Source organism: Aulostomus chinensis, chromosome 22 (assembly GCF_037954235.1).
Source record: "Aulostomus chinensis isolate RoL2024-O1b breed Wild chromosome 22, RoL_Achi_v1.0, whole genome shotgun sequence".
Classification (NCBI taxonomy): Eukaryota; Metazoa; Chordata; class Actinopteri; order Syngnathiformes; family Aulostomidae; genus Aulostomus; species Aulostomus chinensis.
The window spans coordinates 11,847,563-11,870,851 of record NC_141341.1 but is presented as its reverse complement, the minus strand read 5'-3'; the positions used below and the strand labels follow the sequence as shown (position 1 = coordinate 11,870,851).

The 23,289-nt window shown below is 42.3% G+C and overlaps 1 protein-coding gene across 3 annotated transcripts in view; it reads left to right on the top strand.

The window, feature by feature from the left end:
* epha10 (EPH receptor A10) overlaps positions 1-23,289 on the top strand; it is a 161,280-nt gene that overhangs the window by 95,821 nt on the left and 42,170 nt on the right. For all 3 annotated transcript variants that reach the window (XM_086193995.1, XM_086193993.1, XM_086193994.1), the window contains exons 4-5: positions 5,633-5,788; positions 11,421-11,750. In XM_086193995.1, the coding sequence (XP_086050121.1) occupies positions 5,633-5,788; positions 11,421-11,750 (486 nt within the window). The remainder of the gene's footprint in view (positions 1-5,632; positions 5,789-11,420; positions 11,751-23,289) is intronic.

Sequence of the window (23,289 nt, the reverse complement as noted above, 5' to 3'; positions counted from 1 at the left end):
AGAGCAGCATTTAGCAACCAAGGAGCCTCATATTTCCCTCATGACTTGATTGAAACCAAAAATAAAGCTAAGTAAGAGTGAATATTAGGTTAAAATTCAACAAGTAACCTGAAACAGAGCTCCAAACGAATAACAATGTTGCTAAATAACTGCCGGATTTGACAGTTGGGGACTTTTCAGCAATAATTTCACTCCATCAACTTAAAAATTGACACGAGTGTTGTGTTTCTGAGCAGCACCTTCAGCTACAGTAGCTGGATAATAATCAGAGGTTGGCTGCATCCATTTAGATCTTACTTCAGCCCATCATGTTCAGACTCATCAAGGCACCTGAACTCCCTCATCGTATCACACTTTTATGAACTGACCCAGCAGTGAAATGCTTAAATGCTCCAATCAGTCATCTCCCTGCAACCCGCCTACCTGTCTGACCTGGAGGACACATTTGTGCGTGTATGTGTGCGTTCTTAAGAGACCTTCAAAACTTTCATGGTAATGAGAATTCATTTTGTGGGTTTTAAAGCTGCCTACCAGCTGAAAGAATTAGCATCAGAATCAGCATCGGCCGCACAGAGGGCACTGATCTGAATTAAAGCCCTGTGAATTATTAATTACCACCTGCTGAAATCACATCCTGTCTCCCTTGTATCTCTACTTCATGCCATCGCACCTTTTCCTCCAAACACGGTAAACCTACTTGCCAAAAATGAATTAATACCCTGACATTTCATACCAATGCTGCAATGTCATTTAGGGTCTGTGTATGTGTTCTTTGTTAATTACTTGTATTTTCATGGGTGTGTGTGTGTGTGTGTGTGTGTGTGTGTGTGTGTGTGTGTGTGTGTGACAGTAGGAGGTTGAGATGCCTTTTGTGCAAGCGTCTAAAACAAACCTCTTTCTGTGTGATTAATATTAATTAATGTGTGCTACCAGGGAGGCATGGAGACAATCCATTGCTCACATTTATTTTTATTAAGTGCTTCATGATTTATTAATGGGCATGTGTAAGGTTACAGAAGGGAAAATAAGAGAGAAGGGCAAACTGTGAATCGATTCTTCCCCTCACTCTCAAAGACAAAAGTCTATTAAATAATTTTGTGAGCTGATTTAAATGCGACTCCTTTAGCCTTTGAGTTTTTAATAAAGTGCTAGCTTCATTTTGTTTCATGTTTGTTTTCATTTATCTGACTGTTATAGAGCGTTCCTCTGTTCCCTCTTGCTTCGTACATGCAGGATGATGCTACTTATTCCTATAGTTCCACTATAGTCTCGCTCTATCCGGCTTTCTCTGTGTCTCTCATCTGTATGCGACGCATGTCTGTACTTATCAGTTTTCTGAGTCAGTCTATCTGTCAAACTGAAGGAGTCCATTCTCCCCACCTGTTTATTGTCTTCTCTTTGCACAGTACGTAGCCCACCGCCTCTCTCCTCCTCGCACACATCTGCCCGTCCGTCGGTGTCTCTGTTTCCTCTAACCATCTCTCGCAGCGGTCGGTCTCCTGCTTCAATCCCCCATCTTGGCATGTTGCTGCATATCTATATTATTACACCTTGAAGAAATCTCTCTGAATATGTGTATGTGTGTGTGTACATGTACTGCCATGTTCCGTTTAATCGCGGCTCCCACTCGGCGCATAGGACAAATTGATCAGTTGGTTTGCCAGCTGTCCTGGCAGATCTCTCCTTCTGTCTCTCTATTTCTCTAACTACCCCCCCTCTCTCATTTTCTCCCTCAAGCTCTCATTTCTGGTTCAACACGTATACCTTGGCACTGAAAAGACAAATAAAGGATGAAAAAACACATTTGAGTGGTCTTCAATACGAACATCTTTTTTTCCCCCTCCTCTCTGCTGGATGGGTTTGTAGAGATTTTGCATTCTCCCATTGGCAGATGGCTGCTGGCCCATTGTGACTGACGTGACCTTGCGTGGCATTGGCTGCTGGCGGCCCTTCGAATGAACCCTCGCTGTGGAAAATGATGGACAGCGTGCAAAACCAGCGTCTTTTGTTATCTGAGCGGCACATATTGTCTTGATACACCCCTATCATTAGACACACATTTCCAAGGTGGGCTGGCAAAATGTATCGTCTATCCACACTGAATTGAAGAGATAAGTCGGAATTGCAGCCGGCCTCTGTGTATGGCTAGTCTGCTTTTTGAGCGTGATAGGCAGAAAATGCAAAGCCCATTTGTGTTCTCATTGATCTATGCATAATTTTGCCTTGATTCGGGTGCTATTCACGCTTGATGTTCTTGGCGTGGTGAGGGAAGGATAGTGGCATCACAGACAGGAACAAAGAGAGTCTTCTCCAGTGCTGCTTGACAGTGAGTATGCGTGCGTGCCTGTGTGTGTTGCTGTTATGTCCTCGTGCTTGGCGAGAGGCTTTTTTCTGTGTAATGACAGACATTAAAAAGTCGATTACAAGGTTCTTACAGCCTCGGATACGCAATTCACAGTCATACACCTATATACACAGGCATGAAACACACTGGCTTGCACACTCAGTCTGGCCCGGGCTAGGAGAGGCTGATGGTGGGGCTCGCTAATCGATGTGTGATGGCAGACCTTCCGTGTGTGTATGTGTTTTGTTAAACTGGCTGAGTAAGAAAAGGCCCCTTCTTTCATTGTGCTAGTGTGCTGATTAAGCCACACATCACCATGGAACAGAAACCATGAAATAGGAATGAAGCCTGGTCTTGATCTGAATCTTTTTTTTTTTTGTCTTTCTTTTCGATAGCGGTGAGTTTATCATGTGTATTGTGTTAGCAGCTTCAGGCTCTTCTGTTAAGCTCCTTTTTCGTTAGCATCCCCAACGCCTGAATGAAACAGTGGAATGCAGAGCATAAGAAGAGTGAAAAGTCCGACCACCTCTCTCAGTAAACGATCTGCTGAGTCTTTGCTGGTCATTTATTTCTGCTTCAGAAAATAACCACCATGAAACTATCCAAAAGTTTTATTTCTCTCATTCATGGTTTGTCACTGCTTCTCTCATATTTCTCCTGTGGCTCACTTTGGACTCAAAATCTTTCTTTCTCAATCACTGGCTGGTGCTCTGAGCTTGTTTAGGAAGTTGAGATCTTCAGGTTGTTGTTGTTTTTTTTAAAGTGGCGTTTTTTTGTGAATTTATGAGTGAAGCAGAATACAAAAGTTAAGTCAGCTGCTGTAAGCCCTGCAAACCCTAAAGTTCCTTTATGTTTTTTGAAAGTGAAATTCACAGAATAAAACACAACGATACATCCCACGCTTATAAATTTCAAAGGTAGTTTGGTGACATTTAAGTCGTGCATTTATAGCATAGAGCATAAAATAATGTTGGCTTTGCCCTTTCAGTGATGGTGTTTACGCTTCCAAAATCCTAAAGGAGTGTTCATCAGTGAAGATTCTCGTTATGATCAAAACTTGTAAGTCTCATAAACTTCTGTTGACTAGAGAGCTTATTTTTTGGCGATCCAATGTAAAAAAAAAAAAAAAAAAAAAATCCCAATGGATTTAGCTTGCGTGAACCTGTGGCAATGCTAACTTTTGGTTTGGGCTACAAAAATCCCTGCAGCACGCTGTTCTGTGTGTGAACTCATCATCTCGCCTCGGGTCTTGTTTGCGTAAATGTAACCACTGAGCAAACTGGTGAGCAGACGCATTGTTTATCCATTAATTAATGGTGAACTGAGCAGTAATTGGCTTTTATTAATGTACCCTTATTGCACAACACAACCAAACCAGTGCAGAAATATAAATTCTCACTACAACGTGGGTAGACAATAAACCAGTTTATGGAAAAAATATGAGTGTGGAGGCATGGAGGCATGTTGCTCGCCTCATGGAAAGAGGAAAAGCATGGTGGCTGACACACGTGAAGGGGTTGAAACTCATAAACACGTTCAACTGGAAGAACAGCGGTCGTGTGAGACCCACGGGTCCTTTCATGAGCAGTCATGACGCCGTTTTTAAACACTTTGCAGACGTTTCCCCGTCAATGTCTCGTGAGAGAGTGAGACAAGAGCGCGGCTGCCGTTCAAAATTCTACAGTGAAATATCAGATTTTATTATTGTGGTTCTAAACTTGATGCAACTGTCAAGCCCAAGGTCTAGATTGAGTAATTTGCCGTCTCTGTTAACGCGTAGCACTGGCTAAACAGCTGTCAGACACGATATTTCAGCAGCAATCAATAGGACGGCAACCACTGAAAATGGCCTAATTGTCATTTAATCACTGCCCCTGTTTAGTCAGTCCCTGCTTTGTCAACCATCAATCCCTTCTTCTACTGAAAACGTCAAACTTGGAGGCGTGGCTGAATAATGAATCGGTAGCTAAATGGTGGCTCCGACAGAGTATCAAGCTATGTTCTGACCTGGTGAGTTAACACCAGGAAAAGGAAGCCTGTAGGAGGTAATGTGTTTTTGATGGAGGAGGAAGAAGAGGAGGGGGAGGAGGGAGGGGGTGGAGAGTGAAGAGAGTTAGAATGCAAAGCAGACAAGAGAAGAAAAACTCAGAGAGCTGCTAATGTAGGCCCGCTGTTTATAATATAGTCTCAGAAGAGAGGAGATCAGAGTATCGAGCAGTAGCTGGCTGCCTGATTTCACACCCATTATCACCTGCTACAAAGGCACGGCAAGTGGAAAATGAAACTGCATGGAGAGAGGGTGTGTGCGAAATAACCAGTTTTATTCTGTGTGTGTGTGTGTGTGTTTCTGAGTGTGTTTATTTTGTCACACGTGCATTGATAAGCTTCTGTGACATGGTGTGTATTCTTGTGTGCTTGCATGGTAGGTCATGGGTGCTTATCACCCTCACCCACATTCTCACCTTTTGTAGTCTCCCTCTCGTGCAGTAGATGATGGGGTAGCACTTTTGACTGGAGCGGGGATACTTGAAATGTCTTGTAAATAAAGTGGGAAAAGGGGGGGAAACAACAGCAGAGATTAGGCTTGGGGTTTCGCGCCTGCACGCTTTGACTTGGTTTGTTTTCATTTGCCTAGCTGGTTCAATCCAGTAGCAGCCTTTGATGCCATTTGCCAAGACCACTGATCACACGTAATGTGAGAATTGTGTTTGTCAGAGGGATTTAGTCGGAGTCTCCTCTACTCTTCTCCTCAATCCTATCTTTTATCTGGTCCGTACGTCCCCGTGGATTCACTTTCGCTCTCTTTTCGCTTTCTCTTAATTTCCTCTCTCATGAAATGAAAGGAAGATTATGTTTTCTCTGTCTCCCTCCAGTTTCAAATGCAAGCGCTTTGTGGTAGAGTAGCGTTTTGTTTGCAGACAAAAATGGATGTATTTAAATGGTTTATTTTGAAGAGCTTATGGTACTTCATTAACCTCTAAAAAAAAAAATCTTGTGTTTAACATTTATGTAGTCTATGTGGTCATTACCAACAAAAAGGTATATTTTCTTGGATACATCGAATGTAGGTGGAGGTCGCAAGTTGAGTTCCACACATTTTAAAGTTGTTTTTAAAGGCTTTAAAAAAGAAAGAATATAACTACAACAGTAGCAGTTATCATTTTTAAGAATTTGAATTTGTACATGCAACATTTGGAGGATAGTGAGGGCACCTTTTATTTTGGAGGTCTTGAGCTGAAAAGTTCTAATCAAGTGTGTGTGTGTGTGTGTGTGTGTTTTATCTTTTAGCTTGTCCCACTGGATCATACAAGATGTCCTCCAGGCAGCAGGAGTGTTTTCCCTGCCCCGCCAACAGCATTGCAGAAGAGGAAGGCTCTGTGGTGTGTGTATGTGAAGAGGATCATTTCCGGACCCCCCTGGACACACCCTCAACCCCGTGCACACGTAACATGATTATACATTTGCATGTATCTATGTGTGTGTCCTCTCGAACTTCATCTCCTCCCTTTCCCTGCGACCTCTTCCTCCTCCTTTGTGGCGCAAGGTAGCCATCACATAATTTGTAATTTCATCCAATAGAGTTTTGCATTAAGCAAGCAATTCTACGTTTGCAAGCCAATCATTCTCTCACCCAGTCATTCCGACTATTATACCCATTGTTGCCGTCTCCCTCTTTATCCTCAGGCACCACTTTGGCCCTGTAGTTTACATGTCCTTCACTCCTCGCTCGTCCTTTCACCGGCCGCCCTTCTGTCTGACCTGCACCTTCCTCCCCGGGCTTCCGTCTCGCCATCCATCCTCATCCTCCTGCACTTCCTTGTCACTTCATTTCATGTTTTATATCGCTCTCTCCACCTCAACCTTCGCCTCTCCCTTCACCTTCACAGTATTTCATTTCACATGTTTCAAAAAGGAAAAAAGAAAAGAATCCACTTTAATTCTAGATCGTGGCCACCTAGTTGGCCACTGTAAGGTTTGACTTGGCCTGTTGGATGTGTGTGTGTGTGTGGGGGGGGATTAATACTGATCAGGCAGCAGAGTGGCACTTCGTGCGGACTTCAGTCCGAGTTGGTTCTATATTCATGCCAGTTCCCTTCACTTGAAATATTAGCCTGTAATGTAACGGAAGCACCTTTAAAACACACTTCTTTATAACTGAGGCATGTAATGTTAAGTTTTTATTCAACTCCAAATATTGAATCGAAGCAACTTGGGATCTTAGTGCCATTTTGCATCTTAACAACCACAATGTGTGTTTGCTTTTGGCAGGATATTTTTCAAGTGGGCCTTTTATCGACAGTGTTGCTGTGAAATGATCAAATAATCAACCACAATCTCGGATTTCTTGGTTTTTCATTCTGCGTTTCCTTCCGAGAACATCAGTACACATAAAACATTTATTTAATATCCTTAAAACTGGGTGTAGTTAAAAAATAGAGATGAAATACTGTACGATATAAGACTATTAGATGTGTCAAACCTTTGTTTAATTGTGCCGTTGATGGAAGAAACCGAATATCTTCAGGGTCGTACAGTTGTTGACGGTTTAGTGGGAACGTTCCAGTAACCTGTACGTACACCCCGTGTACACACATTATATATAATATCAAATATCCAGCGTCACCACTTTGTGTGACCTTTATTCCTTTTATCACGTTGATGTCTTCGTCCTTCTTCCATCTCTTTTTACATTAATTCCACATTATGTATTCATCCAAAAAGCCCATCAACCCATTTTCTCCATCTTTTTCCTAACCTCTCCATCTTTTTCATAACCTCGGAGATGCTCCCCATATTTCCTCACCCATTTTCTGCTGTACATCCATTACCCAACCCTGCACGGGATGTTTCAACCCCCCCCCCCCCCCATCTTTTTCTAACCCCTTATCATTTTGACCCCTGAGCACACACACACTCCTTTCTGACTTCTTATAAGGGATCGCTTTACTTTCTGTCAAATATGTGCAACGTCATCGTGTTTGATGTTCTCAATAAACGTGGCCAACGTTTCAGATGAGGTAAATATAGGGGAAAGCAATTCTCGTGCCAGACTGTGCTGAATATTAAACTTCTGTTCTGTTAAGATGAAGGGTTAATGTGCATCCATGCATTGCGTGTATCCTCCGCCATCGTAGAGACTGTGAGGAGACTTTTTCCTCTCATTAATGTACAAAACAAATGAAACTGCCCCCCACCCAAAAAAGCAATACGTACCGAACAGTGGACCTGCTGGACCGTCACGCCCTTGGAGCCCCAGAATAGAAATCCAAAGTTGGAAATTAGAATAGCAGGTCCCCTTTAACTCATCACTCTTCTCTCTGGCTCCTCTTCCTTCTCTGTCCAGACGCATCATCACCCCATCCTTCATCCTTCTGTCAAACTAAAATCTCATCCGTCTATCCTGGACCAACAAGCACCTCGCTATAATCTCATCGCCACTGTCCACACATTATACGTCCATCCCTCACCTTTCGTCACTCCACCCCCCCCGCAAACCATCCTCCTCCAATAAAGATGCATGCAAGGCCAATAAGACAAAGCCATACAGGGCAGCCCTATTGATCTCTACATGGAGAGCAGCTCAGTAATTAGATGGAGGAATAATGGGCTGTATATCCTGGGAGTACTTGGGCCGCTAAAACCATGAGGTCAGGAGGTCTGTGCGTGCATGTTTGTACACACATTCACTTGTGTGTACATACATATGTGTAAGTGTGTGGTCACTCTAGCTTTTATGGTAAGTGCAATGGAGAAGTTTAATTACAATATTGATCATTGAGCTCCCTGATCCCTGTGTGATAACATTTATAGCAGCCTAATGACCACATTAATTACACTATTGATTTGGTAATTATGATCATCCCTGGCTTTGGCTAATCCACCGCATGATAAAGAAAGCGAGGAAGAGTAGTTTTAGAAATCTAGGATTATGGAGTAAAGGAGGTATGACATTTGCAACTTATTATGTCAGCAATTCTTGAATAAAAGCAATAAAGTTTTGTTCTTTTACCTCTAATGCTTGGGAACACACTAATGTGTTTACCACAGTGCCGTCTCTCTGAAATAATACACTCATTATTTTTAAATATCCCTTTTAAACAGGTAGAAGAATCCACTGCTACCTCTCTCTTCAGTGAGAGGCGTCTGGCAGCAGCCTTCTTTCTGATTGGACTAATTAACGTTGTTAATTGATGTATACACACATTTTCCACCACAACACAGTTATATTTCCCTGGTGAAGAGGCAATGTAAAACATCAGACGGAAAATGTCTTACTGTGCACACTGAAATATTTCCTTGTTTTCAGTTTTGGCAGAGTGGAACAACTGCTGACAAGACTGCAATGGCAATGATTGTAGCATAATAATTTTTTAGGGGAGAAACAAATCCTTTAAAGTGATGCATAATGTTTGCCAATGTATGTCTCTGTAAATGGATTTTTTTGACGTCCAGGAGAAATGATGTAGTTGTAACAGAACTGTTTTAACTTTTGGCACAAGGAAATACAGGGGATAGATTCAAGCCTATGTTGAAAGTAGAAAACCGAAAAGGAGAGGTTTTTAAATATAGACAGTCATGCCAGCTTGGCCTGCAGATACAGGCTACAGATGACGGTCCTCGCTGGCTAAGTTTAAGTACGAATGATATTAGCCAGCATATTGAATACAATATCCCCCCTCCCCGCGAATAGGTTTATCCTAACTATCTTACCTCAGTGAAGCATTAATTTATACTGTATGTTTTCATTGTTTATAGAAAAATATTTAGAGATATGGATGAATAACAGGAGCATGAACAACAACAATGAACCAACATAATAAACTCTCCATGACAGCTGAAGTTGCCCTTGAGGAGAGCGCTAATTTTCAAAGCCAGAGCACAAGAAAAGTTCTGAATCGCATCAATCACAGGGAGTTAACATTCCTTACTGCAGCGTGAATGGTGGCTCCATTACATTGCCTGGCACTTAATAGTTAAGGGCAGTCACTCTGCATGTTTAGGGCATAATAAGTCATCCCACAGAGCGGGCTCTTCTTGATGTTTTCCTATTATTTGTCTTGACAGATATTGTTCAGGGATCGTGTTTGTCCTCAAGCAGGAACTCCCATAATTACAGTCATGGATTTTCAATTTGCCCAGCTTGAAGCTCGGTGAAATACAGAGTTTGTGCTGGCTTTAATAACAGCTGTACAAAAAAGGGGAAAAAAGAAAATCAAAAGTTGATTCTAAATCTGTATGTAGGATCAGCAGTGAGGAAGGAGTTAAGTAGTTGGTCGGATGGATGGAGGTGGAAAGGAGAGAGGCACAGATGGAGAGTGAGAAAAAGGGTGATAGAGGCTGTGGTGTATGTTTTAATAAGAGGCACTCCGATTTGAAGATGAGAATAGAGACAAAGCAAACTTCAAGAGAGAGACACAGGGAGTACAAGGCCAAGAAAGCATGAATAAAAGGCCCAGCTGTGTCTACATCAAATACATGTGTATGTGTGTTGTCCCTGTATATGTGTGTGTGTGTGTGTGTGTGTGTGTGTGTGTGTGTGTGTGTTCTGGGTTTATGTAATTCTGTTCTCTCCATGTGTCTGGGAGTGGGCCGCAGCTGTGGTGTGTGACGTGTTTGACAGCACGCACAGGGCAGCACACCTTCACTTATTCATCACAGAGCACATGCACACACATGCACACACGCATCTAAAATTCATGGCCTTTAATGGACTCTCTTCAGCCCGTGTGTGCCGCGACTGCAGGAACAGACGCAGTTCAGCCAGGACACTGGCTTAGGGAAGAGATACGGTCCTCTGACCTGATATTTTATACAGCCCTGTAAGTGCACGGCATGTTTTTAAAACTTTTAGGGTTTTAAATTACAAGCGACTCCTTGTGCATCAGGCAGCAGTGTAATGTTCCCATATTTCCTTGGCTTTGATTAAATGAGACTAGACACAGTTATTCACTAAAGAAGGGCACTCTGCAGAGCGCATATCTCCACCACGGCAAATGTAGAGAAGAAAAGAAATACTTTTTTTTTTTTTTTGCTTGAATCTGTGCAAAATTTGATGGCCTCTTTCCACCTACCTTTTTTTTTTTTACATTTGCCTGGTAGTTTCATAATCCTTACTGTCAGACATCTTTTCAAAAGTCAGAACATAATGTAGACAGAAGTAATAATCAGAGGTGTATTATCTCACAGATTCTTGCGATGCTTCAATCAGAATCCAACCCTCTTTTTTTGTCTTGATGGACGGATGGTAAATTGAGGATTTGCTCCTCATAGAATTGTTGAGGAGTGAGTTATGGTCCAATATGCTTGGTCGTGCACGTATTCATTAAGAGAACAGGCAATGCGATTGATGAGTCATCACTTCAAGTTGGTATTTTTCGTCAAAACGCTATAATACACACACTTAATACTGAAAAGCTTCTGCTTTTAGCCTCGTAGTGGTTTTACTCACTTTCTGGATCATCTGTAGTCCCTCCTGCACGTCAAACCAATAAATATTTTGTACTCCCGCTGCCAAATGTACACCTCGGTAATATAGCACAACAAACAAATCCAATTGCATTTTCCGTTAGAGTCAAACAATCAAAACTATTTTATTGACATAATTCCTCGATATAACAAGATCATCATAGTGTGGTTTGCAAACAGAGCATTTAGTTCGTCCGTGGGTCAAGTGAACAACATCAAATATCTCTTTTCTTGAGCTGTGTCTTAAATCCAGGCAGGAGAGATTAGAACATGTGCTTTTTGAAGCCATCTTTTATGTATACACCCTGTAGTTTTATACAGTTGCAGTGTGTCATGCTGATAGAATGTGTAACGATGCTACACTTCGAAAAAGTTTGGATTTTTTTTGTATTAAGAAGCAGGTTATCGTTTATTTGCATTTGAATATTGGGACATGATACTGTACACGTTTTTGGAATTTTTGTGAATTTATAGCAGAGCAGTAGGTGAATGTTTTCAAATGAAGCTGTAGTTTTTTGCCGCGTTCCCCTTTCTGTGTTTTGTTTTTAATACTGATGAATTATTTATACCCCGAACAGTGGATTGAAATATAATCTCTTGTCTCTTTTAGGGCCCCCTTCCCCACCTCGAGATTTAGTCTACACACTGAAGCAGTCCACACTCATCCTGGAGTGGGATGCACCCTCTGACACCGGAGGCAGGGTGGATCTGACTTACAGCGTGGGATGTCGGCGGTGTGCCGGGAGGCAGTGCGAGCCGTGCGGGGCGAGCACTGGCTTCGTGCCTCAGCAGGTTGGCCTAACAGAGAGAACGGTGACCGTAGTCAATCTCCTCCCCAACACCAACTACACCTTTACAGTGGAAGCTTTGAATGGAGTGTCAGAGTTGCTGCCCAATAAGAGGTTCTACACACTGGTCAACGTGTCCACAAGCCTGCCTGGTGAGTCCTGGGTGCATCATTTCAACTAGACACACACTCTCACACAAATTCACACAATTACACAAGTCTGCAGAAAAAGATCATTTCCAAGAAGCTTGAACAATAGCGTGCAGTTAGGACACACTCAGAATTCACTGCAGCGCTTCGGACAGTCAGACTTCTTTATACATCTGTAAAAATTCATTTAAAATCAGATTTCACCGCATTAAACTTTTCAAGTTGATTATTTTACAGCAGTTTATACGTTGAGTTCCACTCCGATCGAGCAGATTAGACCGAATGTCTGAGCTTTCCTAAAACGCTTTTTGCATTTATCTTATCATGTAATTGAGGTAGATACTTTAAAATACATTGGCACCAAATACCAATATCTCTATGAAAAACAGATTTCACCCCAAAATTGATAGATAGGTTTAATTAAAAAATACATAATTCCTGTCTTTTTTTAAGATTTTTTTTTTTCTTCCGTCACACAAATATTGGGAATGTATTGTAGATTAACATTCTTGCAGGATATCAATTATCACAGAATCCTATTTTGGCATCATCAGGGGAGAAATATTCGGATCTTACCATATCCTGAGATAGACCGATTACCATCCCTGGTAGATAGTGACAGGAATATCAGAATTTTGGGATATGTATCATACATGGCATATTTGAAGATGTATAAAAACACGTCATTACCTCTTTTTTGAAAGTGCATCAGAATCTATAAAAGAGCTAATTTGTCCTCAGGTCCTCTCTTGTACCTCCCGTGTGCACCAGAGCACGTCAACTTCAATATTGCTTCTTTTTTTTCTAAGCGGCATCGTCTGTTGTAACAGCCTTAACTCCCATCCTACATTCTCACTTTGCTGATAGCCCACCGTTGCAGACAGTCTCCACGGTGGAGATAATCTCATTTTAATCAGCCATTAGCCAAATGTTGGAGGGAGGGGAAAAAAAAAAAGCACTTTGCCCAGTCGTCCTGTCAATCAGCGCTATTTGGGTGGGAGCTCTCAAGTGTGATGAAACCAAACACAAAAATAGACACGTTCCCATCCACGCACCTGCTCGTATAGATTTACCTGTCAAGTCTCCTTTTTTAATGTTGTTATTTGAAAATGCTTGTTTACCCTGTTTGGGAATCTTTTTTATCCGAAAGCAAATCTGATTGTGATGAGATTGGCAACATAATGAGGCAAATAGGCAGTGAGACTTGAAAGGTGCTCCGCAAGGAAGGAGATGATGGAGAAACAATGAAAGAGGAAGGTGTGTTGTTGGTCCTTTTTTTCCCCCAACTAATTGGAGATTATCTTAGCGAAATGTGTTATATAATGAGAAGAGAACTGATGGTCAAATGTGGGTGCTGAGATCTCTCGCTACTTTCAAGTGACTTTAAAGGAAATTCTGTAAATCATGCAAATCTACGCCGCCAGAAGAACATAAGAGAGGAACAAACACAATAAAAATAAAAATAAAAAATAGAAAACGAAAACCCAGTGGCATATTTTCAGCAGGATTTAAACTGACACACTAAACTGATTTGTGCATCTATGTATGTAAGGGGGTTGGATTTAAGCAGATTGATATTTTTTTTTATCTTGATTGTGGTGTTATAAGTGACCCAGATTCTCTCCCTGACCAACTGTAATATTACGTAAGTTTAACATCTGGTCGTGCGGACCTCACGGGGTGAGTGAGAGGCTGAAGGACAGCTTTATAATTGCACCAGAAGTCTGTGTAACGCCGCGTGTGGCCTAGTCTTAATACTGACATTGTTCCCCGAATTTCAGTTCTTCTGTATTTTTCAGGAATGTATTCAAAGATAGTAGTCCTGTTTCTAGGGCTGGGCGACGTGACTTCATGTCAATGAGGATTCACGAATGATTATTTCATCGATATATTTTTACACTCTCCTGACAAGCGCCTGTTTGCTCAGCTACTAAAGGAAAAATGTTAACCAAATTAACTCGATTGATTAGGTGTCATTTTTGGAGACATTTTTGCTTAAGTTTCCAGCTTTACAGCTGATGAAAACCTCATTTTGACTTAAGGCTGAAAGGGAAAAAAAAAAGTCTACTTGTGATTATTTTCCCTGATATTGCAGTCATGATGTGATTGGCAGTATTAAATAGCGTCATCATTCTTGTGTCATTATTCCCATTTGAATTAAAGACCATATGAATGGTTTGATTTTTTGGGGGGGGGGGCAGCAAATTAAGATGTTTTCTTAGAAAATTATTTGCGATCAACTCGTCATGTGTTACTCATAGTTATTTGCTACTCATAGTGGGAGCAAAGACATTAGAGGAAGAGTTCGTCATGGCCATTTGCAGCCATCTGACAGCCAAAAATGGAGAGAGTTCTTTATGAATTAATTCCAGCTGGTCAAGTTCTAACTGTGCCAGCTATTGGTCATGCGAGTGGTACTTCTTCAGTTTGAGAAACCCAACTCAAGAGAGCAAAATTTGCTGTTTCTGTCTACTTCAAGTTAATTGAAACAAGCTTGGACTAATCTTCTCTCTCCTTCAATAACTCCTCTCTCTATGTTCCAGCACTGTATTTTTTAAACTGGCTTACAGCGTTAGCCATATTTGACCATAACGACCTAGATATGGATGGTTTATGAAATGCGACTTAACCGACCATATGCGCTGGAAAAGCAAAATTAATTAAATTAATGTCTGTAAAAGAAGGATCATCAGTCAGAAGTCTAGCATTGCTTCACCATTTTTTGGTCCCAAACTAAAACACACACTTTCCACAACTGAAATAAATGTATGGCCTCGTGGCTTTGTTCTTGGATTGTTATCATACTTCATCTTTAGTGATGTCTCATTCCAAACCCCTTCATTTGACATAAATCAAGGATAGCACAGCCAATGCTAACATGTCGTCACCATAGTCGTCCTCAGTTCCCCCAAAGGGATTTAGCCAAAACCTCCAGCCCCAAGGTTAGAGAACACTCTATATCAGAGTGGGACAAACCTGTGGTGATTATTTTTTCCTGCCCCCATGATTCTTTCATCCTTTCTCTCGTTTCTTTCTTCCTTACCTATCTGTCAGTCTTGTCAGCCCTGGCCATAGTGTTGATTCGTGGTTATTATGGGGTATTAAGGTGTGAGTTGTCCTGCTAACCGTGTCATCTGGGATTGGACAAGGGGTTAGGAGAGTGTGTTTGCTGGGATTTTTTTTTTTCCCAGACGACTTGTGTCAGGGAGGATTTATACTGGCATTTGGAACAGGATGTTTAATGCTGTGTGTGTTTGAGGGGATGTGTGTGTGTGTGGGGGGGCGGCGGGGGGGCGAAAGGGCTTTAGAGTTTCTTCTGATACTTAGAAAATGTGTCGCTCGAAAGTCTGCACATAATCCAGGTAATTGTTAGCCAGGAGCGACACTGAGACATTAGCACCTGTCCCTCTACTGTGTTTCAAGAGAGACTTCAGTACATTTGGAACCACTTTTATTTGTTTGTGTTTTAACCCAAAGTCAGGATTTAACCTCAACCACAGCTTTGTCACAATTAGGCCTGGAAAAATTGTGCAGATTGTAAGATATACAGTACCTTAAACACATACAATCTTTGAACCTTTATTGGCTTGTTACTCAACAGGAAAAAGCAACATAGTGTTTTACTCGTTATTATAGAAATAGCGATTGCCATAGACTTTGCCCTTATTGGGGAAGCTGTCTGTTCTAGGACTTAAATGACTTTTAACCCATAAGAACCACCTCAAAAAAGTCTCAAGGTATAAAAAAAAAAAATCAAAGAGGAAAAAAAACCTCAGCTGAAATAATCGGGTCAAGGGTTATCGCACCACTATCAGGAGCAGGGACACACTCAATAACGTTTAACACCTGCCGTCTCAAACAAAATGGACAAGGGCTCTATGTGTCTCACTTTTTGTTGAAGGATATGGGCGACAGATTTTCAATAGAGTACATTGTCGTAGGTGGGAGTGATCCGAGTCTGTGGCTCATCCGTGGGATCGAGTGGTAATGGCTGGAAATCTTGTGCAGCCAGGTGAGGTACAAAACCGAAAATCCATTCCAGCACAGACTTAAACCTTGTGTACATGTGTGCGCCTCCCATAGTAAGACCCAACGCCATCAAAACCCACTGACCTTTATAAATACTGCAGCAGGGAGTTGAAGCACCGCTAAACACACCAACACACACCCACACTCCCCCTTACTCCCGTGCCACCTCATCATCTCGATTACTTTCCACTTTTTTAACCTTCCCCTTACCTCTCCATCCCAATCTTGTCTTTTTTTACCCTCTATTTCCTCCCTCATTTCCCCCCCATCTTATCCGCTCCTGCTCTCCCCATCAATTCACTATTCTTAGATGGTAATTTCTCTCCCTATACTCCCTCTGCTTCACCATCCGCAACCTCTCTTGGCATGATCAGAGCTGTCCCCTTCCTCCTCTCATTTCTGCTTCTCTTAATCATCTGTATCTCTTTTCTCCATTGTACCATATTTGTTGTTCAGGGCATTGTAATCTTGTTAGCAGTGGGTGGTATGGTTTAGCTGGCAGCCCAGGGCAAAGAAAGCCTGGGAATTTAAAAGCATAGTGTGAGAAAGTATTGCAACATTATGTCCCAAAAAATATATATATATATATGCACACAGGGTTGATTTACATATAGTGAATCCATACCCTATACATGGATTTGCTTTCCTGGTGGATAAAAAGCATCTGAAACAGTATTTATAACCTTGTGACATTAAAACCCTCCATTAAAAAACCACCAAACACAAATTGCATTCTTTAAAACCGTCTCTGCAAACGGGATGCTTTCACATTCATAGTGGCTGGGTGGATTTCTCCCAAACAGATGGGGTTTTATCAAGACTCTCCAGGCCACCGAGGGGGAAGGGGGGAGTTTAGCATGGTGTGTCAAGGATGGGTGGATGGGTGAAAAGGAAAAAGGGAGAGAAGGAGGGGATAGAAATGTGGCTGGAGCTGCGTGAGGAGATGGGGCATGAGCTGGGTAAATGGGGATCAGTTTTGCCTAGGGCTCATAGGGCCCCTTATCCAGCTGTGGATTAGGGATGCCTGAGTGTGTGTGTGTGTGTGTGTGTGTGTGTGTGTGTGTGTGTGTGTGTGTGTGTGTGTGTTCTGCGTGCATCAGGCTATGCGTGTATGACAGTATTTTTATGTGTGTGCTGTACCATCCTTGCATGCTCTAAACTCCCTTCATTGGTTCATGCATGATTTGTGTATGTGCAACAAAGGGTGCAATAATAACATCTTTCCCTAGTCATGTTTCTGAGTGTGTGTGTGTGTGTGTGTGAGAGAGAGAGAGAGAGAGAGAGAGAGAGAGATGGAAAACACACTTGGGTTGAATGTCTTGGCCCCTAGTGGCACTTCCAAAGCCCTTTAGCTGAGGCAGAGAAGAAGAGAAGGATGCAGGATGGCTGTAGAAATAGGGTGGAGGTTCGGGTCAGGGAGGAGGAAGGATTGGCATTTCAATATCCTGAGAGGATTACTGGCTGGGCTTTAGATGGCTGGTCCCCGTGGAGTTACATGGGCCTGAAAGATGGACGAATAAAGGCAGGAGAGGAGGGAAGGATGAATATAGGAGTGGAGGGATGGGGCGAGGTGAGCAATAGCATTGTGAGTAGAATGCCTTCTGGGTGAAGAGGAAAAGAGGCTCAGAGGTAAAGAGTTAAAGCAAAAATGCACAGATATTCTGAAGACATACAGTAGAAACTTCTGCCTGGAGTGTCTGGAATTGTGGTTTTTAATTCAAGTGTGTAGGAGAACTGTATAAGCAGAATTCGCCCGTGTGCATGAATAGATCAGGAGATGACACAAGAACAGTAACTTTAGAGATAAAGAGGATGAAATAAACGGGGGGTAGTCACGAGTCAAGAAGTAAGCAATGAAAGAAGAGGGGTGCTGCAAATGATATGTAGTTAAAGAATACAGCAGCATAAAGCTGTGAAGCTCCCGATGAGTAACCGCAGCAGCAACTGGGGCTGGTGCTATGAAACAGGTTCAACATACTGAGGGTGGCTTGCCTCCAGTAACTTGAATCGGTTCCTATAAGTTCTATGTGAAGTGTATGTTATCACGGTGATGAACCTGGAATTTTTTGGAAGATGGAAGCGAAAAGAAAAGAAAAGCCCAACAGTGACCCAGTTGGTTAAAAGGTGAGAGTTGATCTCCATAAAAGTGTAACACCATTCAAACAGTAGCAAACTCCAAACTATACCAGCGCCCCAGGCTGCATAGGCCAAGCACAAACAGGAGCTGGTGAAAGGATATCCAGAGCAAACAGCAGAAGCGGGGGGGGGGGGGGGGGGGGGGGGCGATATGAAAAACGAATTTAAAAAATTGACGGGAGAGATGCGAGTAGAAATTGTAAATGATTATAATATTCAAAGAAATAAAAAACACTACAAAAGAAATGCGGGACAAAGGTGAAAATAATAAAATGCACCAATGCATCTATCTGTTTGTATCTTATCAATATATTCAAGCAATTAAAACCAGAGAAGGCATCTGTACTAATTTACATGATAGTTAAATGAGTGAGTTTGATGAAAAAATATATAGATTCACACTTAGATCAAGAGGTAGAATTTTACTTGTTCGCAAGAGAGATCAACATTCTCTGCTGCCGACAGCTCATGATTTCTACACGCTGACGGACGTCTGAGGATTCATTTCACTTTAACCAGTTGAAAGTTATTTATGAGCTTGCATAAAATAATCTGGCGCCACACCTTCCTGTGACAGAGAGGAACTGTCAGGTAATGTTTTCTTTCTCTGTTCCTTGTCTGAATAAGAGCTCATCAGCTGTCAGAGTACAAACTCCTCTTCTTTGTCATCAAGTTTCCAATTGCCCCCCCCCCTTCATTTTCACACCTCTCTAGCTTCTCTCCCGTCATCCCCGCCTCCAGTCCTCTACATGGAGGCATTTGAATCCTTTTTTGCCTCCTTAATTAGAAGTGATGGGAAGGTGAGGCTTCAGCAGGCACCAAATGAATAGAGTCATCAAGCTACTTTTCAGGACTATAGCCCAGCCACTTAAGATGCTTTGTCACCCTGTGATGGGAATTTTAATTGCCTTCCTCTTGGCTTATAATTGGAGTCTATGAAGAGCCACTCTCCGAGTCTTTAGTATGTCTGCTATGTATGTGGATTTACAGGCTGTTTGTTGTTGTTCGGGGAATTGTGAAATTCAGTCAGACACAAAAACAAAGCTCGGAGGAAGGTGATGACACAAACACTCACTTACACACAAGCACCCACACACACACCCACGCATTCAAGCAAACACATACATACACACACACTCACTTATCGTCATAATCAGAGTATAATACAGGACTGGAGGGCTGACTTTGATGCACACCTTTTTTCCAAAACTCTCTCAGGAGGGGAGAGAAATCGGTGAAAACACAAACTCTCATCATCACGAAGAGGCTCAAGTCGAAAAAAAAAAACAGAAAAAAGATCAAACTTTCATTCTCATCTCTCATTTTCTCTGTCTAATACCTTGTAGGGCCTTTATCGCGACTCCGTTGAGAGAACTTGACTGAGGTTGGTGCTTGCCATCTTTGTTTTGTGTTGGGTCTGTTGCTGGAGGGGAGAGAGGTTTTTGGCATCCTGCTGTGTGAAATAGAGTGAGAGTGAGAGAGTTGTGTAGAGATGCAGCTGTCTTCCTGAATGATAGCGAAATCCTCTCTGATACAACCAGTAGGTGGGTGACACACATCGTAGCTCATCAGACAAACATCACACACACATTCCCTCTTTTTTGCCCTTTTTTTTTTTTTTTTTTACATAATTTCCCAAATAAGTGTCTTCAAAATATGTGCAGCATCTATGATCCTAGAAAGCACTTGGAGAGCACAATGAACCTCTGCCAAAGCCACGCTTCGGCCCCTGCGGCACTGAAAGCAGTGGTGAGTGGGCCTCCGCACCCCTGCAGATGTCACAGTGTAAGACTGTTGCTTCGGGTGATGAAATTTGGATTCTGCATGAAGGAGCGGAGTAATGCGTGTGCTGTGGTGCAAATGTCACTTCCTGTGTCCCCTAGGAGGTGCTAGAGAACACACACTTCCTATATGTTATGTTGCTGCATGACTCAATGATGTTTGTGACATCACACTCACTTCCTGTAGACACCCGATGGGGCTATGCCGGGCTGGGAGGGGCATCTTCCTCCTCGCCACAGTAACACAACTGAACAAAACCCCACAGTAACTCATCACTAAATTGTCGGGGTGCTTCTGGCGAAAACTGAGATGCATCTGGTTAACCCGCGAGGAGGACTATACCAAATTGTAAAAAAAACAAAACATAATTTCCTGTTACCACTAGGTGAAGCTTGAACTAAAATACTCCAAAATGTAGCAAGTTCTTCCTTGAACTATTCGTTACCTTTCCACCAAGTTTGGTGAAAAACGCCCTCATAGTAATCCTGCTCTCACCAAAGAAGTACTACTGTATGTTTGAAGTATTTAACTTTAACATACACTTTACAATACACAATAGTTTAGTAACTTTCTAAATCTCTGCTGCTCTACTCCCATGTTCCAAAGCCTAGTGCATACTCATGCAATCACTGCAGTACTTGTACTGTAGTTTGCTGAATAAAGAGATGTGTGTACCTGTATTTGCTCTTCTAACAAGTCAGTCAGGACCGATAGAGCTCTTTTCACCTTTCTCTTAGCCAGCCTCCTGTGGCAGGTTTGGGTCAGCTACTCCACACGCGTGTGTGTGTGTTTGTGTGTGTGAGTATGTGTGTGTGAGTATGTGTGTGTGTGAGTGAGCGTTTGGCTGGGTTTTTTGTTTGTTGGACGCTTCACTGTGAGGCTGTCTGGCTTTAACGGACATGTCATGATCAAACCAGGGTTGTGCCTTCAGGCTAAAGCACACTGGGCCTGAAGAGTGTTCAGAATCAGTCAGCATGCAGCTGTCAAGAGCAGTTTAAGCGAGTGGACTACACTCGCTCTCCCCTGTGTGGTATGCCAGATTTGTGAGATTGGTAATGGCAGCGCTCACAAGTTAGTTTTGATATACAGTCTTGTGTTTTTATTAACCTCATTTGATTCAACAAAGATCACTCTTTCCAATTTGTGGCTTGTAATAGAACCTTATTAGAAGCAGAGATTCTCCATTTCATTTCAAACTTCCACTAAGGACCAGGTGTTTCTGCACCGTTGCAGAATGTTGATCAGGCTGTTTTAAACATGTCATTTGGCGACAGACTCTTTGTCCCGTTTGCTTGTTTGCCGGTTATTCTGGTCCTTCTGCCACCCACCCGCTTCCTGACCGACAGATTTAATCATAGTGTCACTGACACTCTCTTCTTTGTCTGACTTGCGCCTCTTTCACACAAATACACACATATACAATTTGCTGGATCAAGTGTCTTCAACATATAATCTTTAGATGGAGATGTCCAGGTGTATTCCTGCACCCATCCACCCCTTCACCAGTAAAAATATCCTCATTGTGTGTGTGTGTGTGTGTGTGTGTGTGTGTGTGTGTGTGTGTGTGTGTGTAAACATTTTCACCCCTTCCTCTACTTCCTACACACTGATATGAATGATAATAACCAAATTACTGTCTCTATAACCACATCTGCTCACCTCGCCGCTGTAGAAGGATCCTGGATAATATTTCTCTCCTCCCACCTTCTTCCATCATACCTTTCCTTTTTTCCCTGATGTTTCCTCTACCTCTACTTTGGCTATTGAAAGCAGAGCAGACTATTGTGTGAATGCTTGTGAGGAGATGTAAAAAAGCAGTTCAGTACCGACAGGCCAGATTAGACGGAGAGAAGTGAGCAGGGGCAAGTTGCCAAGCAGCGTTGTTGCAGGCTGCTCGGTGTTTACAAGCAGGCCTGCTGCAAGATAGTGAGCCATAAGCTGCTCTTATAAACATCATTAGATTTTGGACACAATCATGTGCATGCACACAGAAGCCCTCAGAATTTTGAAATGGTATTATACAGTGTACTGAGTTTACGAACAAAGCTTATAATAAAGAAGTAACAGGAACTGGTACAAAGGCATGTGTAGGTAGAGGTGATGAGTCTAAATATGGAGAAACTGAACATGTGCTTTTATTGAATTGACCTTTGAGCCATCATAGATCAGGTGTAAAAGTCTGGTTATAGTCAGACCAATGCAATAAATCCACTTTTTCTAACCTTACATATGTAAACATATTGAGTGTTTAAGGCTCTGCAGTCTCTGTGAGCAGAGTAGATGGGAATTTGTGTTACCAGTTCAGAATTAATTTCAGTTTCTTACCAGCTGGCTTTCAATAGGCTGATTTATTCTTATGTTATTTTTACCCAGCACATATCTTTAAAACTGTGCTTGAGTGCCACACCATTGTTGTTTTTTTTTGTTATGAAATATTTTGTTAAAATTTTATCTGAATTTGCGTGATCTCGTGGCGGCAGTAATTTGGTTTGCATCGCAGAGTTGCAGGAAGCCACTTTAAGCCGTGCGTTTTAAAACACTTCAAACGGTTCAAAGAAAAGCAATGCGGTGCAAGGTTACTGCGAGTCGAACGAGAATTTCCCCACACAAATAACACTTGAAATTGTTTCACCGTGGATTCTTGCTTTTGTCTGCCGATGTTTTATATGATGATATTAAAACTGAAGTTATATGAGGATGTTTTGATCAGAACTTGGAAGTTCAAGGACAAGTTACCAACACATCTAATTTGCCGTTTGAAACTTCAAAGATTTAAATGAAGGCAGATGCCGAGTACACAATCCACTGGGATGTTGGAACCTTTGCCAGAAATGCTTAAAGCAGTAGGTGCACTAAAAGCCCCTGGGACTGCCGAACTAAAAGAAACTAAACGCTCCCACTTCTCTACTGTCAGTCACATAAATCATCGCACCATCCGTTTAACCAAGGTAGGCGCCAGTGGCTCATCCCAGAGGGAATGGCGTTCCCGTTTTCTGTTAACCCTTTAAAGACGAGCAGGCTTGACAGATATGGCTCTCTCTAACCCTACCTAGCATACATTTAAATTCTTAACACACATGCCTCACTGCAAAGGCGCACACACATAAAGTTGCCTCCTCGATTGCAAGAAGCAGAACACTGGAACCCCCCATCCTGACAAGATGGATGTCTTCTCAGTAGAGGCACAAACAGGCCTGTGGGGACCAGCAGATCCCCCAAGAACAGAGATGCTGTGTGGAGACCAGGCTGCGTCAGTGAATTGGAAAGATAAGGAGATGGAGTAAGGATGAGAGAGGAGGGTCGATGGAAATGTGGACCGATGGGAATGTGGAAGAAGAAGAGGAAAAAAGTCCCATTGACTACGAGATGTTCATCCCTGCCGGTGCCATCGCCACTGGGGAGAGCAGCTCCTCATGTCTGTCTCCTTTGATAATGAAACACAGATGCCAGTTGCACCTCAGCTGTCTTTATACACACTGACGCAAGAGCCTAGAGCACCAGCTGCCATTTTGTGCCAAAGTCTATTCATGGATCTACCTGCCATAGAGACCTATCCTAGAGAGCCACATAACCCCCAGTGTCTGCATAATGGCAG